The sequence below is a fragment of the Lissotriton vulgaris genome, chromosome 3_1 (genome assembly GCF_964263255.1).
Source record: "Lissotriton vulgaris chromosome 3_1, aLisVul1.2, whole genome shotgun sequence".
NCBI classification, from domain to species: Eukaryota; Metazoa; Chordata; class Amphibia; order Caudata; family Salamandridae; genus Lissotriton; species Lissotriton vulgaris.
Window position 1 is genome coordinate 362,383,013 of NC_141689.1, and position 18,006 is coordinate 362,401,018.

General features: G+C 42.6%; 1 protein-coding gene across 1 annotated transcript in view; it reads right to left on the minus strand.

Moving 5' to 3' along the window:
* The window catches only part of LOC147726456 (complement component C6-like), a 563,575-nt gene that overhangs the window by 188,751 nt on the left and 356,818 nt on the right, over positions 1-18,006 (minus strand). Inside the window, exon 10 of the mRNA XM_086960580.1 lies at positions 15,360-15,526. Within this exon, the coding sequence (XP_086816706.1) occupies positions 15,360-15,526 (167 nt within the window). The remainder of the gene's footprint in view (positions 1-15,359; positions 15,527-18,006) is intronic.

Genomic DNA, 18,006 nt, shown 5'->3' on the forward strand with positions numbered 1-18,006 from the left:
CCGACCGAATGGTGTAAACTGGTAGCTGCTCTTCTGAATGCCATCCTGGAGGGAGGTCCTGTTCCTGAATCTTGGAAAGGGGCAGAGGTTGTCCCTATATTTAAAAAGGGCTGTCGGGACAGTCCGGGGAACTACAGGCCGATAAGCCTGATTGACTCGACGCAAAAGGTGGAGGGGAAGGTGATCCTGGGGAGGATCCTCCAATGGGTGGACAAAAACCATATTCTGTCAGACTTCCAAGCGGGATTCCGCTCAGGAACGGGGACCATCGAACAGGTTTTCAGACTGATGTTATTGCGTTGGAAGGTGGTGGAGATGGGAAAAGGCAGTCTTTACCTGGCCTTCATTGACTTGAAGACTGCCTTTGACCTGGTTCCTAGGGAGGAACTCTGGAGGGTTCTGAAGGGTCTTGGGCTGCCCCCTTAAATTCTGTTGCTCCTGATCAAACTCCATACAGATAACTACGCCCAGGTGCGTTGGGGTCAGAATGGGGAAAAGACTGATAGGATCCCGGTCTGCAGGGGCGTCCGACAGGAATGTGTATTAGCTCCCACACTATTTTCCTTGTACGTAAATGGTGTGGTAGAGCAGCTGCTTCAAGAACCAGCAGACGCACCCTCCCTGGGGGCGTACGGATCCCCACCCTGCTGTTTGCAGACGACACCCTCCTCATTGCCAAGACTCCCCAGGACCTCCAGAAGCTTCTAAATCGTTTCCAGGAATTTTGCTCTGTAAGGGGCCTGGTGATCAACGTGGAAAAGACAAAATACTTGATCATGCGCCCACCACGGAAACTAGGACGCGCTCCAGCCCTGAACTCTGTCCCTCTCGAGAAAGTCCCCGAATTTGACTACTTGGGAATACGGGTGAGCGACTCTATGAGCTGGACACCCCACATTAACAAGATGATCCTTAGCCATAAAAGGGTGGGGGGTGCGTTGCTAAGGGAGTATCGCGCCTCATCTAAACAGTTCGTGGCACCCGTGATTGACATCTACAGAGCAAGAGGAGTCACAGCAGCACTATATGGGGCAGAGCTTTGGGGCCTCTGCAATCTGAAGGCTCTATCCAAGGCAGAGAGCAAATTTCTGAAAGACCTTTTGACTCTCCCCTTGAGCACCCCTACAGTTCCTGTGCTGTTGGATGTGGGCTGTAAAACAATTAAAGACCAGGCTCGCCTCCGGCCGTTGCTCTTATGGGCCCACTTATGGAGGGTCCCAGAACTGAAATCATACGCCGATGGGCTGTCTGAGGTGATGGGAATGGGGGGCTGGCATAAGATCCAATGGCTAAGGGACGTTAAAAACCTTTTGGGGGAATTGGGTCTGGGGGCTCATTGGGCCACTAAATCTGCACCATCTAAAGCCAACTTGAAAAAAATATATTGGGAATGGGTCTCCTCCAAACTGATTGGTAATCCCCGTCACTGCAACTCCACCGCAGCCTTTTTAAGAATGAAGGACGTGGCGGCTTACGAACCCTATCTGGATTTGATCACTATGCCAATTGATAGGGCTCTGTATTTCAAGTTCAGATTGGGCACCCTCCCGACAGGGGATCTTCTTTCTAGATGGAACACGCTTGTACAGTTGTCGCCTTTTTGTGCCCTTTGCTCCACAAGGCCCGAGACGGTGGCGCACATTCTTTTTGAGTACCCTGATTACTCCCGTCCAAGGAGGTGTTGGCTCAAACCTGTTTTCAGACTATTAGGGACACACCAGCATATGGTGGCACTACGTATTTTACAATCTGACACCTCCCTCCCTATAGTTTGTACTGTCTCAAAATTTTTAAAATGGGCATGGTTGATTCGCTCCAAAAGACTGACTATATCAATTTAATTCATTTTTAACTATTTTATTGTATCCATCGATGGTATTCTCTTACTGTTTTAATTTCTGAATGTATTTTTAATTGATGATTTGCAGTTTTATATTTGTATGTAATGCTTTTAAGATATCGAAATAAAGCTATCAACCAAAAAACTAAAGTGTCCAAGTGCGGATAAGAGATTTGTCATCAGAATACAGTCAGCTCTTACGAGATTAAATCATTCTACACTAATAAGCTTCCTAATGGTGTTTTCCTGCAAGTGAAAAAGTTGATGACCCGAAAGTACTATGACTGCCAATCCTCTTACATAAGTGCTTACCAAACCTATTGCAGTGTGTAATGCCTCGATTGGCGCCATCGTATTTAGATTGCAAATTAAATGCAGAATCCTTCCCTCTACTCTATGCATAAAGTGCCATTGATCTGCTTTTATCATTTCTACAACATAGAACAGCGTTGGGGGGTATTTTCATCTTACATACAGCTAATAAATGGCTAAAGTAGATTCGCCCCGTGGTGCCATAAAGTGATTTAAGTGCATTAGAAATAGAATGAGTCAGTGTCTTATTCGTCAAAATGTGCAATATGTTCTCTTTCTCATTTTTCCTAAATAGGGATATCATGTAACTATTTCCATAGGTACACTGCCCAAGTGCCAACTATAATTGGTCTCCTACTATCCCTGTTTCCGCCAGCGCAGCCTCATTACAGGTTGAAGTGAACCCCGTTTTTATCAGGGAGCTATCAGGCCTCTTCAAGTCATTGAACCCCAGATCTTAAAAAAATAGCATTATCCCAGCAACAATATCTAAGTAGCCTTCCATGACTCTACCTACACCACACATACACTAACTTTCTGGAAGATACCCAGCCAGGAGCCAGAAGAACTTAAAAATAACATTCTCAAAGCACAAAATCCTGAGCAATACCATCAAAAAGGCAACTGCCATACAAACCCATGAAAAAAATGAACAACAAAGTCCTCCTCCATGACTATGTGTAGCAAATATATCTCTTCTGCATAGTCACCACAGGCTTTTTAAAAATGTCTGAACAACATTTTTGCGGGTACCAGCATGCAAACCCACACATTACATTTATTTTCAGGATCCTGGTGCCAAATCGGGAGCGGTGTAGTTCCTACCGGACTTCGGTGCTCTCAGCTGGACCCGTTTCTATTAATAAGCCAAGTAAGCAATGTACAGAAGAAACGAAATGAGCATTTTTGGTAAAGGACAACAGACAAGGATCTTAGATTTAAGATTTAGTTAGATAAGTAAAATACAGAAATTCAAAAGCTAGGTAATCAGATGGAATACCCAATAAGCCTACAAATAATAAAGAGCACAGCAAGAAATCAGTAAAGTTCTCATAATAATCCAGGATAATCCAGGATAGATTTACCTTCTACGATTGGAGAAAGGGTCTCCTCCTAACATGGAGAAATCACACATTTTTATAAGACTTCAGACAAAATCTTCACACATTTACTACAATAGTACATGGTTCACATGCTCCTAATATATAGGAAACAGTCTAAGAGCAACTGTTGCAATGACATACATTCGAAGAGTTTCTCACTAATTCTAACACATGGAGCTTTAACGTTTATAACATCGGTTCTCAACACACAACATGTTACATAGTAGGTTAGTCAGCCGGTAAAGTAGACTATGCTATGGTAGCTACGAGGAATTTTGTTCTTGGCTAATGAAGTCTGCCAATCTTTATTATAACACAAAATAAACAGTGGCTCAAATTAAGTGTTAGAGGGGGCGTGGCTAAGCGCCCGATCCGAATGGCGGCTCGGCGGTGAGCTCTGTCCGCGCCGGGACTGACAGGCGGGCTGCGCTCACCATTTCTCACCATGAGCACAGCGTCAATTGTCGGACAGTGCCGGGCTTCTAGTGTGTGATCTTTTGCAGCAGTCTGAAGCCCCTATTCCCGCGGGCTCGCATTTTCGTCCCGATCGCGGCTCTGCAGCGGCCGCGACCGCCATCTTGTCTGCCGCCGCGGAGCTGCGCACAGACGCGACCGTTCGTGTCTGCTTTACAGCATCACACAGCCTCCTGGTTTCTCCTCCACTTGCCTGCGGTTATGGGAACAACGTCCGAAATGCTTCAGGTGACTCTTTATTGCTTTTTGGCTCCATAAGTGGAACATGCTTGGATTTTCACATCTCCTCAGAGCGAGGCGCCATTTTGTGATGCGCTTCTCTCACTGCCACTATTATTGCGCTCTATATTAGGAGCTTCCTTGCTTCTTTGGCCATTTCGATATTTTTACTGCTCCTCGATCCACATTGACTCTTTTTTTGGCTTCTTGCTTTTCTTTTTGGATGCTTTTTGCCCCTACTACCCATTTTTTGCTTACTCAGACTCTGTTTGTGCGTCTTCTGTAATCCTCTCAACGCACATTTGCATGGCGACTAATAACGGGAAGACCCCCAAGCGCAACTATATAAAAAATTCCAAACTGTTTTCAGCGTTAGCTCATTTAGAAGCTTCCACATCCATCAACGCCTGTGATTCGATGTCTACGATGGATCCTTCTCCACAGACCTCCTCTAAAACCACTCCAAAGCGATTAAAGAAAAACCCCCCTTCTCCCACGACACCCTCCTCAGCCATCTCCATGGAGCTCTTACTTGAGGAGATTAGAGCATTGCGCCCATACATGGAAGAGACTAATGCCAAGTTGCAAACGCTCACTGACAACTGGTCTCAGATGGATGCCAGGGTCTCCACTGTGGAAAAGTCTGTCTCCACTCTTCGAGAGTCAGCCATCAAAATTCCCCACATGGATGCGCAGCTGTCCTCTCTCCAGAAACAGGTGGAGGACCTTGAAAATAGAAATAGACGCAATAATCTCCGTCTTTACGGCCTGAAAGAGGGTTGCGAGGGGAGTGATCCTATCACTTTCTTCCAGTCCTTCTTGCCCAAGCTTCTGCATCTACCCGAAGACACCACGCTCAACATTCAGCGTGCCCATAGGCTTGGCTGACTTCCCTCTTCTACTTCTCCAACTGCGAAGCCCAGAGGAGTCATAATGTATTTTCTGGAATACACAGATCTTTTGAAGGTACTCTTGGCTGCCAAAGCATCTCCACGCTTAACTTGGTCTGACTCCACCCTTTTCTTCGCCCAAGATTACGCCAAAGCCACAGCAAGTCGACGTAAAGCATTCCTGGACATGAGAGCAGAACTTCGATCTATTGGAGCAAGATATGGCCTATTCCATCCCTGTTTATTCAAGGTTACCTACAACAACAAGACCACGACCTATGAAGATCCGGTGCGCCTTCGCAGTTTCCTCAACTCCTGTGGTCCTGGTAACATGGAATTCTCCAGCTCTGGTTCTTCATCATCGTTTCCTCCGTGACTTTTTGCACAGTTGTCTTTGGATTTCCTGATGCTCTGCTACCTTTTTTATCCCTGTTTTTCTCGTTATTCTGCTTGTTGCTCCTTCACCTGGTTCAAGACTGGCCTTTTTTGCCAGGATTCCTGTTTTGATGTTTCTTGCATTTTATGATACGCTTGTCTTCTTTTCATTGTTTTCTTTGTGATATTTCTTCTCATTTAACTATGCTGTTCTCCTTCTTTTTGCAGCTCCCTATTTTAGCGCCCGTCATGTCTCCCCGGTTGGACGTTTCGTTGCCCCGTTTCCCGCCTTCGTTGGTTGGCCTTACCCCCCTCGTCTCGTCTCCGTTTTCATCCCTTCCGTCCTCCTTCCAGATTTTGTACCCTCATTTCTTCACCCTTGTAAGTATCTGGTCATTCTTCTTTTTTAGTTATTAGTCTCCTCATCATTGTTAGTCGGTTTTGTCTCCCTAAACCTGTTCTTTACATGCTCCTTTTCCATGCTTTCTCCCTTTTTTTATTCTTTTCGTCATTTTTGTATCTCTCTTCTAGTCTTTTTTACATTGAACTTTCTATTTACTTCCCTTTGATTCCTTTCTCTAGTGACCTCTTTTCCTTTTGGTTCGCTTTTCTCTCTCTTTCCTTCTCACAACTCCATTATCTTACCTTACCGCTCTTTTTTTTCCTCTTTTTTCTCAGATTTCCCGCTATGGCTTTTCTTGTTGCTCTCTTTCTCTGGCTCTTTTCCTTTTCTTTCTTTTCACTCCATCAGTTTTTTCCACTTTTCCCACAGCCTATGTTCTCCTCTGCAATCTTCTCTTGTATTATTTATACTACATTCTCATATGGGCTCTCGTGTCTTCCAACATTTTCTTCTCATTTTCTCTCCGTTTTCCTTCCTTTCTTATTCTCCTTTTTCTCATCTCTCTTCTTTTATGAGGCTCTCTTAAGTTCCTTCTTTTCATTTCCACTTGCTAATTATTCTTGATGTCAGTACGCATTGTTTCCTGGAACGTTAAAGGTTTACATTCGCCCATTAAGAGGCAAAAAATCCTTTCCCATCTAGCTAAATTGAATATTGATATCGCCTTCCTGCAAGAAACCCATTTATCTGATATTGAGGCTGCCAAACTTCAAAGGGGTTGGGTTGGAAAGGTTTTCTCAGCTCCTGGCGATGGCAAAAGAAATGGGGTTGCTTTGTTACTCCGTAAGTCTTTCTCCCATTCTGTGATGCATTTCGAGTCTGACCCTGATGGTAGATGGTTAATTGTCAAATTGTCCTCAAAAGGTGTACCTATTTCCCTACTTAATGTTTATGCCCCCACAGGTGGGAACCCTATTTTTTGGAATGCATTTGCCTTTCGTATTACTGAATGTATTGATGACAATTTTATTTTAGCAGGTGATTGTAACATGCCATTGGATCCCTTTTTGGATAGGCACTCCAAATCTTTTTTTACTCCTAACAAGTCCCATAAGCTATTCACACACGCCATCTCTCAACATAACCTAGTCGACGCCTGGCGCATTTGTAACCCAACCAGTAAAGAATTCACATTTTATTCCCCGGTTCACCACTCCCAATCACGTATTGACTATATTTTTCTTTCTCACCATGTCTCCCAATCCCTTACCCATGCTGAAATTGGTCCCATTGTTTTTTCTGATCATGCCCCAGTTCTGATTCAGATTGATATTTTACCCAAATCCACCGGTCCTAAAAGATGGCGTTTCAACAACACCCTCCTTCTAGATCCCAAATTTTCTGCCTCCTTTATTGAGTTCACTACCGAATTTTTTGCCGTCAATGATGACCCCTCCTTGGCTACCCATACTATTTGGGACGCTTACAAAGCGGCGGCCAGAGATTTTCTCTTTAGACATGTTGCCGTTAAGCGCAAGCTTGCGCGTCAACGCACCACTGCCCTCCTATCTCAGATCAAAGCTCTAGAACATTCCTTTTATACCTCACACTCCCAGAACAGTTTAACAGCCCTTGTGAATGCAAAAATGAATTATAACAAACAGTCTACTGAAGATGCATCGTTGTACTTATTAAAATCCAGTTCGAAATTTTATGGGGGGAAAAATAAGGCGGGGAAAGTTCTTGCAAATTATCTGAAAGTTAAACAAAACAAATTGAATATTGAGTCTGTTTTCGATGTTAATGCTGTTTTGCAACATAAAGATACTGCTATTTTGGAGGAATTTTCTCGTTTCTATTCTACACTTTATTCTTCTGAAACTCAACCCTCTGCTCAATCTATTTCCACCTTCTTTACGAACATTCAACCTCCTCCCAACTTTCCTGTTGACTTGTCCTCCCTTGAAAATCCCCTCACCATTCGAGAATTACATTCCGCACTTCACTCTCTTAAGAAAGACAAGGCCCCCGGTCCAGATGGTTTCACTGTCGAATTTTACCAACACTTTGCCAAAATTTTATTACCCAAACTACATTACCTTCTTGATTCCTTCAAAAACAATGGTGCCTCCTCGGGTACCTTCTCAGACGCTTATACATGCATTATACCGAAGGAAGGGAAGGACACCCAACACTGCAAGAATTATAGACCGATATCACTTGTCAACATTGATTATAAATTATATGCCAAATCTTTAGCTATCAGATTGGATCCTTTTCTCCCAGATCTCCTAGGTCCTGAACAGTCAGGCTTTGTTAAGGGTCGCTTTATCTCAGATAACACCAGAGTCCTCTTTTATGTTCTCTCTAAATCGTCACGATTTAATGATTCCTTAGCCGCAATCGCCTTAGACGCCGAGAAGGCATTTGATAGGGTTGAATGGTCTTTTCTTTTCTCCGCATTAAAATGGTTTGGGTTCGGCCCTAACTTTATTTCCCTCATCTCCTTCCTTTATACCAACCCCAGGGCAGCTGTTTGTGCTAATGGCCTGATCTCCTTTTTTAACCTCGGCAGAGGCGTTAGGCAAGGCTGTCCTCTTCCCCTTTTCTTTTTAACCTTGCCCTAGAACCTTTTCTGTCCAAGCTACGTCAAAATCCGAATATCCACGGTTTTCCTCTTCCTCATTCACAAGTTAAGTTGGCTGCCTACGCAGACGACATTTTACTATTCATTTCGAACCCATCTGTTTCTATCCCAGCTTTCCTTGCCGAAGTCAACGTTTATTCTCATCTCTCCGGTTATAAACTGAACAATGATAAGTGTGAAATTCTTCCCCTCACTAAATTCACCTTTAAGCCGGACTTTGTGACGTCCAACTTTAAATGGAGTCCGACCCACATAAAATATCTCGGTTTGTATATCACCCCCTCTATCCCAGATACTATCTCATTATGCCTTACTAAATGTACCCAGAAACTATCTGACCTTACATCCAGATTACACCCCTTTACCTCTCTTGGTGGGGCCGCCTTGACACCATCAAGATGATGCTCACCCCAATTGTCCTCTATACCATTTCCAATATCCCTGTTTCCATCCCTGCCAAATTTTTTGCAAAAATCAATAACACTTTATCTTCTTTTTTATGGTCTGGTAAGAAACCGCGCATGTCTTTATCCTGATTACGTCTCCCCAAATCGGAGGGCGGGGTTAATTTCCCACACTTTCCTGCTTATCACAAAGCTTTCCTCCTGAAACAAGCTTCTATTTGGCTCAAAGATCCTGCCGAGCCTCTTCCCCTTTGGGCTGAACTTGAACGCCTCTCTCTTTCCCCCTTCTCTTTTGCTGAGTATCTTTCCTTCTCTCGTAAACCCCAATTCTTATCATCTCCCATTCACAAATACACTGCAAAACTACTTTTAGCTTCCGCTCCAGATCCTCCCTCTTCCACTACTGAACTTCTCACCACCACTATATGGCATAATAATAGCATTCTCATCAACTTGAAACCTTTTTACTGGAAAACTTGGAGGCAACGCGGTTTGATCTGGGTTTCCCAACTATTCACGGGGTCTGCCTTTACAACTTTTTCTGATCTTCGCCGTAATTTCTCTCTCCCCTCCTCCTTTATTCATAAATACACCCTACTCAAGACTGCAGTCATGTCTGTATTTGACTCCCTCCCTCACTCTTCTCCAACTAACATCTCTAATACTGCAATTTCTTCTCTGCATTCTCAACTGCGCTCTAATTTTTCAGCGTCCTCCATCTACCATTCTTTCCATCATCCTCCCTCACCTCGGCCAAAAACCACAGTGGAAGAGCAATGGGAATCTGACTTAGCCGTATCTTGGCCCACCTCCCTGTGGGATAAAATATGGACCAAGCTTCGCAAATCCTCTAGAGCTGCCTCTCTTACTCAAACACTTTTCTTCCTTTATAATCGTCTCCTTCACAACACCATCTCTCCTTCATAAAAGATTCCCTTTGGTCCCGGACATCTGCTGGTCCTGCTCTATCCCCAATGCCACGCTTTTTCACATGCTCTTTCTCTGTCCTCTCACGCACGCATTTTGGATTATGGTATGGAACCAAATTAACTCTATTTTCCACACTTCTGTCCCATTTTCTCTCCCTGACCTTTTCCTTGGCTCACTCTCTTCTTCCTGGTCCGCAGTTGACATGAATGTTCATATTATCGACTTGTTACTAGCTGTTGCGTTTCAACAGATTACTGTGAATTGGAAAGACTCAAAGGGTATTACTTTCAAAGCTTGGTGGTTTAATGTATGTTTCAATCATAGACTGGACACTGCCTTTGTTCACCCCCTCTCCCTAGCCCCGAAAAGACATGCGCTATGGCTTCCTGTCACCCTCTATCTGGATGTTTGTGCCAAGCGTACCTCTCACTTGTCCCCATTTCAGCAAGAAGTTTTGAAACCCCCCTGAGTTGCCTTTCGTTCCTTCTTTTTTCTCCAGTATCTACTTCTCTGCGTATATATGCATTATTTCTCATATTACTATGCCTCTTACAATGCACATTTTACGTCTCCAGCCTCGTTCCCTTCTTATTTCCTTTTTCTTCTTTTTCTTCCTTTTCCCCTTTCACATTCTTTACCTTTTGATACTTACTGTGACATCCTAATCCATTATACTTATTGATGATACTGTGTATCTTTCATTTTTGTATTGCCGAATTTGTTTCTCCTAATAAAATTTTACTTGAACTTAAAAAAAATTAAGTGTTAGACAGCAACGTTACATAGATGGATGATGAGGCCTAGGTAAAGGGAAAAATGAATTCTTAGGAACTAAGCATTGCAATTTCTAACTTTAAGCAATCCAATTTCGCACAGGTATTAGGACTCTGTGAAATGGTGTTGGTAAAATTGGATTCACCCAATTGCTCTAGTTAGCTTTCCTATAAGGGGATAGTAGATGGTGCAGAAATGCAGCAACAGCATTAAGGGAGTTAACCCCTCCCCTGCGGGGCTAATTCCCCTGCTGTGCTGAGGGAGGGGGGCACGGGCAGCGCCGCGGTGCTCATGACAAGCTCGGGCTAAATGTCATATGCTGGCTGCCGAGGGTATGTACATCACACACACACACATTGTGTTGCGTTGTGATCAGACCATACCAGAGGGAGTACCAAGCTGACTGTCAGTGTGGAATTATTGGAGTATATACCGTCTAAGGTATGCCCCTTGCTGTATGTTGGTCCTCCAATCAGCTGTTTAAGTTCACCTGCCTCCATCATCTGCACTACAGCGACAGTGTCTGGATTGGATAGGTCCCCCAGATGGAAGTTAAAATCCCCTAGCACAGAAAAGGAGTCTGCGCATAACCCTTCTGCAAGCAGTGACCCCAGCTGTTCTAGGAAACCACCCCTAGGTACCGGAGGGCGATAAAGAAGTATCCCCTTGAGGGTACTGTGGTGTGAGGTACGTAGGGTAAATGAAAGAGCCTCATAAGAGGCATTTGAAGCATTGTAAAATATGAGTGGTTCCAATGAGTGGTGGTAGATAACTGCTAGTCCTCCCTCTCTTTCGTGAGGTCTGCCAAGGTATGACAGTGAAATCCCAGTGGGGTAGCGTTAGCTGAGCCAGGCCTGGAGGCCTGATCCAACCATGATTCAGTTATGGGGGCCAAATTAATGTCTTGTTCTCCGATGAGCCGAGCGCATTCCGTGCTATGTTTGATTAATGATCTAGCATTCAACAGCATGCCTCTAAGGGGTGGTGGGCCCGCCTTATTGTCCCTCTTACCTATTATGTTGCTGGGGCCTAAGACAGAAGGTCTAGACTGTAGACGGATGTTGCAGGAGGGGCAAATAATTCTGAGGTGTTTTGACATTCCTTCTAGAGGTATACTAGGACACCTAGCACTTCCCCCTCTATGGCCAGGGGGACAGGCCCTGAGCCCGGCCTGAGCACGGACGGGTGCAGACGGGCTTGCCTTAGGCGCGCCTTTGGCATGCCAGCGGCTGCGCATTCGCATTGGCGGGCCTTTTAACCCCCCAGCGTGATGAAAGCTAGTGTGCTGACCTCCACGTTGGCGGCCCCGCTCGAAGCACCTGGAGCCCTGTGGCCTGTGCAACCTTGCGGTCTAGATTGCACTAGGTAGACACAATTATATCAAATACACACAAGGTTTTAAAATACTGTGTCAGTAAGACAAAGAAGATGTGCTGTGAAAAGAGGTGGGTGACTTACAGAAAATAATGATCATTGGCTTGTGAATTTTCATAGGAAAACTCCATTTGAAGAAGAACCTCTTTCGGAAGAAGGGAACCGCACTCAAGGACTCCTGAAAGTTGCTTTAACCTAGTGATGGGAACTGATTTCCAAGGGATAAATGACTGACCACCCATTTTGTCTGATTAAGGGACACTAAAAGCAGAATGACTCCTGACTAAAAGACAGCTCAGTGGACCGGAGTGGACTGGCCCTTGCAGAAGACCTGGGAGAAGAGAGACCTGGCACCTAGAACCTTACCCTGTGGAGCTTCAGCCTGCAGGACTGGCCAGAGGAAACTTTCCCAGTAGTTGACCTAACCCGATTGTTATCATTAAAGTGGCAGGGGTCTCCTCCTCCAAAATTAATAACCCAATTTCTGGCAACCATTATTTGGGATTTAGACCACAATGCAGTATTGCATATTACTGGCAATAGCAACCTAAGCCTTCTCAGCCTGCTGGACCACTTTGGAGCATTTAACACCTTCAACCATTACAATTTAAAAATTAATCTCTGAAAGAGATTGGCCATTGATTGTGTCATGCTCAGTGACTTATAATGTACCTAAACAGTAGGTTCTAGTTCATGCAAATAAGCTCCTTCTCATCCCACCTCATTCCTGAAATCCTTCTCAGTTCCTCCAAGTTATTTGTGTATCATTTTCTATTCATTTACTACATGGAACTCCTGCAAATCACCTTGGCTGACAAGTAAATCAAAATGCATTACCACGTAGAGGACACACAGCTTTTTCTGAAACTAAGTGAAGAAATTACATCACCTTGTTAAAAACCTACATCTTTACTCTGTTGGGGTTTAAGACGCTTTGTAGTTCAACTTCCTGAAAACTGACCTATAGCTCATTATTAGAGACAACTAACACAAACATGTTTGTAACTGACTCTCAACAATGAATCTTGAAAGTATCTCCCCACAACTTATTGAAAGCACCAAATCCAGAAGATCCCACATCAATACCACTTTTAGCTTCTGAATGCAAATTTCCTAGGAGACACAAGAAGACTGATATCAATTGATCTTGCTGTGTAACATGAAGGTGTTCCTCCACAACACTGATTTCAAAACAGCGATCCAAATCTTGTTCTAGTCACATACTGATGAAGACAGCATCCCCCTGTTCAATATTCCAGTCTCACATCTGATCCCCAGAAATTGAATCCTCCAAACAGGTGCCCAAATGATCAAAAGAGCAACAAAGTTTGACAGATCCTCAACCACCCTCAAATACCTACACTGGATTCCTCTACTTGATTGCATTTTTTTCAATGTTCACTACATCACCCTTAGTGCTGTAAACTTGAGAACCACAGCTACCCTGCATACCTATCAAGGAGTAGGAAGATCTCCAAGGGGCAATGAAACACACACAACATCAAAGTCATGGAAAAAGGGAGGTGCCAGACTTTCACCCGCCAAAATCCTAGGATCTGTAATATCCTTCCCACTCAGATCCAACAAGATCCATCTTTCCTGATCTTAAAAAATGAGTTAAAACCCTCTACTCAAACCTTTACCTTTTATGGAGTTCAGAAATAATCCCAGATGTACTCCTGGATATCTACACAAGAAGTAGATAATCATGAGTACTTCTGTTTCTACATATGGGTCTGTAAGACTGTACATTTCCACACGTGTACATTTAAAACAAACTTGTACTTTGATTTCAATTATTTTATAGTGGAGAAACTCAACCCCACAGGTCCCATGATTTAAATGAATGTTCTTGCCCCCAGAAGTAACTTTACAAGTGATTTTTAGGGTGGAAAATGACCTGCAAATGTTGGTAACTTTCGGAAATTGGTGGAAAGAGAAACCGCAAAACACAGTGGTGTCATCTCAAATCTGTCATATTATAGTATGGATTGCGTTCACATCTTTCCTGCTAACCAACTTATTATGTTTATGTTATTGTTTTCCAATAAAGTCAATCACCACTTACACCTACTGTTTGCTTTTGAAGTTAATATATCTCTCATACTGGAGTGTGAAACATCTTCTTTCATTAATTATCATATTTATTTTTTGCATATTTGGACATAGTATCTAAACACACCCACTTGACTAAAAATTGACATTACCAAATATGGTGAGCATTAGTTTTGCTGAACGTATTAATTGCGAATTTTAAGAAGAGTAAGGGGCAGATGTTTCAAGATTCCATTTTGCGAATCCTAAATAGCGATTTTGTGCGAATCGCTATTTAGAATTCACAAAATGGAATGTATGTAAAAAATCGCTATTTTTTAGCGATTCCTTAATATTCTTTATTTGCGAATTCGCATTTTGCGAATTCGCAAATAAGGAATAATTTGCCATGCATTCCTATGGGCAGGAGGCCCATAGGTATGATTGTGAAGTAATTCTCAAATTGCAAATTCGCAATTTGCTAATCGCAATTTGAGAATTATTTCAAGAGTGCAGGGGTGTCTCAAAGACACCCTGCTGCACCCCTGAAATGTACATGTGTGTGCATATGGTACACATACATGCCCTATGGGCATGTGTGTGCGTCACATGCCACCTTAACAAATAACAATTTGTGCTTTTTTTAAAAGAATTCGCAAATTACCATCAACAACAAGTTGGTGGTAATTTGCGATTTCTTAACCAAAATTTGCAAAATGAAATTGCTACATACATAGCATTTAAGGAATCACAAAAATTGTGATTCCTTAAATGCTATGGCAAAATAAGGAATCGCAATTTTTTGTGATTCCTTAAATTGCGATTTTTTAATACATTCCAAAACATGCAAAAATGCCGTTTGCGATTCGCAAAGGCCGAAATTTCGGCCTTTGTGAGTCGCAAAAGGCTTGATACATCTGCCCCTATATGTGAAGACATAGATCAATACAGAGCTAAAGAGTGATCCAAGATTATTGTTGCAGAAATAAAAAGCAGACATACTAGAGGACACAATTGGGTATATTTGGCATTGGAACATCATTTAAATTAAGGCAAAACAATAAGTGATGCACTTGGAAAGAAGGTCATATGCTCCTGCATTGCTCAAGTATCTGTGCTTCGAACAACCTTCAAACCCATTGATACACTAGGTAAACGAGTACCCCAACATGCCTTTGTCTATTTTGCATATTTCGCCTGCTATTGTATTATCGTCTGGTTGCATTTGTATGGTTCTTCCTACTCAACACGTGGAACCAAAGCTGATACTCAGAGCTGGTAGCTCGCTAAATCATAGGGGAATGCTTGATCGAAAGGGTGTCATACTTGCTGGAGCCCATGTGGTAAGTGATGTTGCATCGTCTGTGAGTGGCTTGAGTGCTACTCATATTGTTTCTTACGACACAGCACTTAACAGTGAGATCAAGGGAGGATATGTGAGAGCTTGGCAGTGCTCAGATTATATTAGCTGGCTGTTTTAATTTATTCTGCAGGTCCCATGGAGAATTTATTGTGATTATACAGATTTTCAATCAGCCTCTTAGGCCGTATAGAGCAAGCACTTCATACTATAGCTCAGTGGGTCCGAGGGCGTGCATCAGCATTTTCAGGTTCATCAATACAACATGTTTTCTTCTCACCTTAAAATCGAGCACAGCGGGATGATCTTTAGTAGACTCTATCCAACCTGTTAGAGTCTGAGACCCTGGGAAAGCCCCCGTCTTATTCCAGGCCAAGGCTGCTGCGAATTCAGCCCTTCCACCTTTTACCATTGAAATAGATTTCTCGGAGGACTGCATAAAGGAGCCTAAAATGAGATGGAAAAGAGTCTTAGGAAGCAAACACCACAGACGATAAAATGCAATTGTCAAAGAAAACAATTTTTATTCTTTTTTTAATAGGCAACTCCGCAACAAGTGCATGGGTGCGGGAAGTATGGCATCCTTATGGGCAGCTCTGACCACTTGTTTCCCTTGGGGTAAGTCACAATTACTGGTAACCATTTGGCTGAAACTAATCACTAGGCACCTGTCGCATGCACTTTGCTTCTGAATTATCTGATGTCAGTCAATCACTTTTATTCGATTTTTAAAAAAATCATAAAAAGACACAGGGTACATTTCAAAGATTACACACAAAAAGTTAAACAATCGCAAGAAGAATATTTACATAATATATATACATGATAGTTCATAATTCATATCATCAGAGTAATGTAAAGTGACATGTGCATAAACAATTAATGTATACAGTCAAAAAGGTTAAAAGATACAGTTAAAACATTTAAAAACATCGATATATCTATTTTCTTATAGAGGTTACATTTAAGGAATTTCGTTTATAATCAATCCATTATTGCTTTTGCTGCGCTTCTTATTAATGCGTACTCCTTCTACTAAAAAATTTGCAACATGGAAAGTGACGTGTGCATTGTGCAAAAGTTGCAGGAATAAGAGTGCAGGCCTAACTTGTACAAAGCGGGCCTCTCTAAGGATGGGAACAAGATATTTCCTTCTGATTTTATCATAGTGATCACAGAACATAATAAAATGTAAAGTGTCCTGGGGCGAAAAGTTGTCACAATCACAAGGTTTGTTATTATCAGAGGTATCCCATCTATAGTGTGTGCCCAATAAAAAATGTATTAAATTCAAACAAAATCTAATTAAAAGAAAGCGGTGGAATGGATTGTTTACAAATACCAGGTAAGGTTCTGGACCTGGGACAGTTTTGAGTGTAAAGTTCCTTCTCACTGTCATTTTCTTGAGTTCAATTTCCTCTCGCTCTGTTATAAAAAGGTTCATCAGTGATTCCTTGATTGTTTTAACATCCTCCTTCCGTATGCTCTCGGTGGAAATAAAAAGGTCGATACGTCCCACCTGCGCTAACATGTTTTTCACATACAACATCCATGGGATCTTAAGTGCTCCATCCATATTTAGACAATCTTCTAGAATTTTATGATGTAAAGAAATCTCTTCATTTAACCAGGTTTTTAACCAGGAAATGACAGGGGCAGATTTTATGACGTCTGAGACATACCCAACCCCCAATTCTGAATGAATAGTAAAAGTGGGGGTAGACTGGGGAACAGAAAGTAATGATCTTAAAAACCTGTTCTCAATACTCTTAGCATTGTATACTTTGAGGATCGCGCTCGTCGGTCTTGAGCCCAATTTTCTAGCAAGATTCAAGATGGCTCCTGCCGATCTCCTCACTGCATTTGATTTGGCCTTATGTTGGGCACCCCAAGTGTCTTTATCATCAAATAGGACACCCAAGTAGGTGAAAGAGGGGACCCTCTGTACCTTCTTTCCCGTGCAAACCAGGGTTATGGGTTGAATTATCTGATGAATGGAAAGACAGACGTCGCCCAATCTACATTTCAGCTTGAAGAGCCAGCAAGACCTGAATGAATGAATGAATACATTATTTCTTCGCCAACACCACGAAAAACATTTTTAATAGAACTTCTTCTGTCGCCAAGTTCAAAGGTCAGTTTCAGACAATGATCCGAGTTCACCTGACAGCTGAAGAAGATGAAGCAAGCAAAATAATGCACCTTATAAAATGCAACTTGGCTGAGTTGGAATTTATCAGGGGTAATAAATACCACCCAAATTGCAAGTTTTTGCAGAATAACATGCCCGGATTGGTGATTGATGCACAAAAGTCAGGGGGGGTCCGATAAAAAGCAATCATTTCTCTCCCTTTTAAATAGCGGCAGGTTTGAAATTCTATTTCTCGCAAAACTCGTCATTGCTATGTCTGGAGTGCACTGCCTTTTGTTTAGGTTTGTACTATAGAAATACATATACATACATACACACATGCAGTAATGGAATATTAAATAAAGGAGTCTGCCATTACCTCAGCATGTGCTTCATACTTCAGGTATCCAGAGAAGACACCACAGATGCTAAGATTCCAAACAACAGACTCCAAATAGACCCCTTTGGACAAATGAACAGGGGACTTTTTAAGGATTCACTTTAACATAAGTACACCCAAACTGAAGCAATTATGATCTTTAACTGTCACTCAGAACAGATATCTTGGTTTGAGAGACATGGCCTCTCTTACAGAAGCTGGCGACTAATGACAGATGCCTGCTCAGCTATTGATCACGTGCAACCACTGCTTGTGTATTTATTCCCTCTGGCCGAGCCCGGCAATGAGGGGTGCAAATGGATACACTTTAAGGGAAAGGCCAGATAGCTCTCTACATCCTTCCCATCCTTTAATCAAAAAATATGCATAACCAAACAAAATCTTAAACACGTTAAC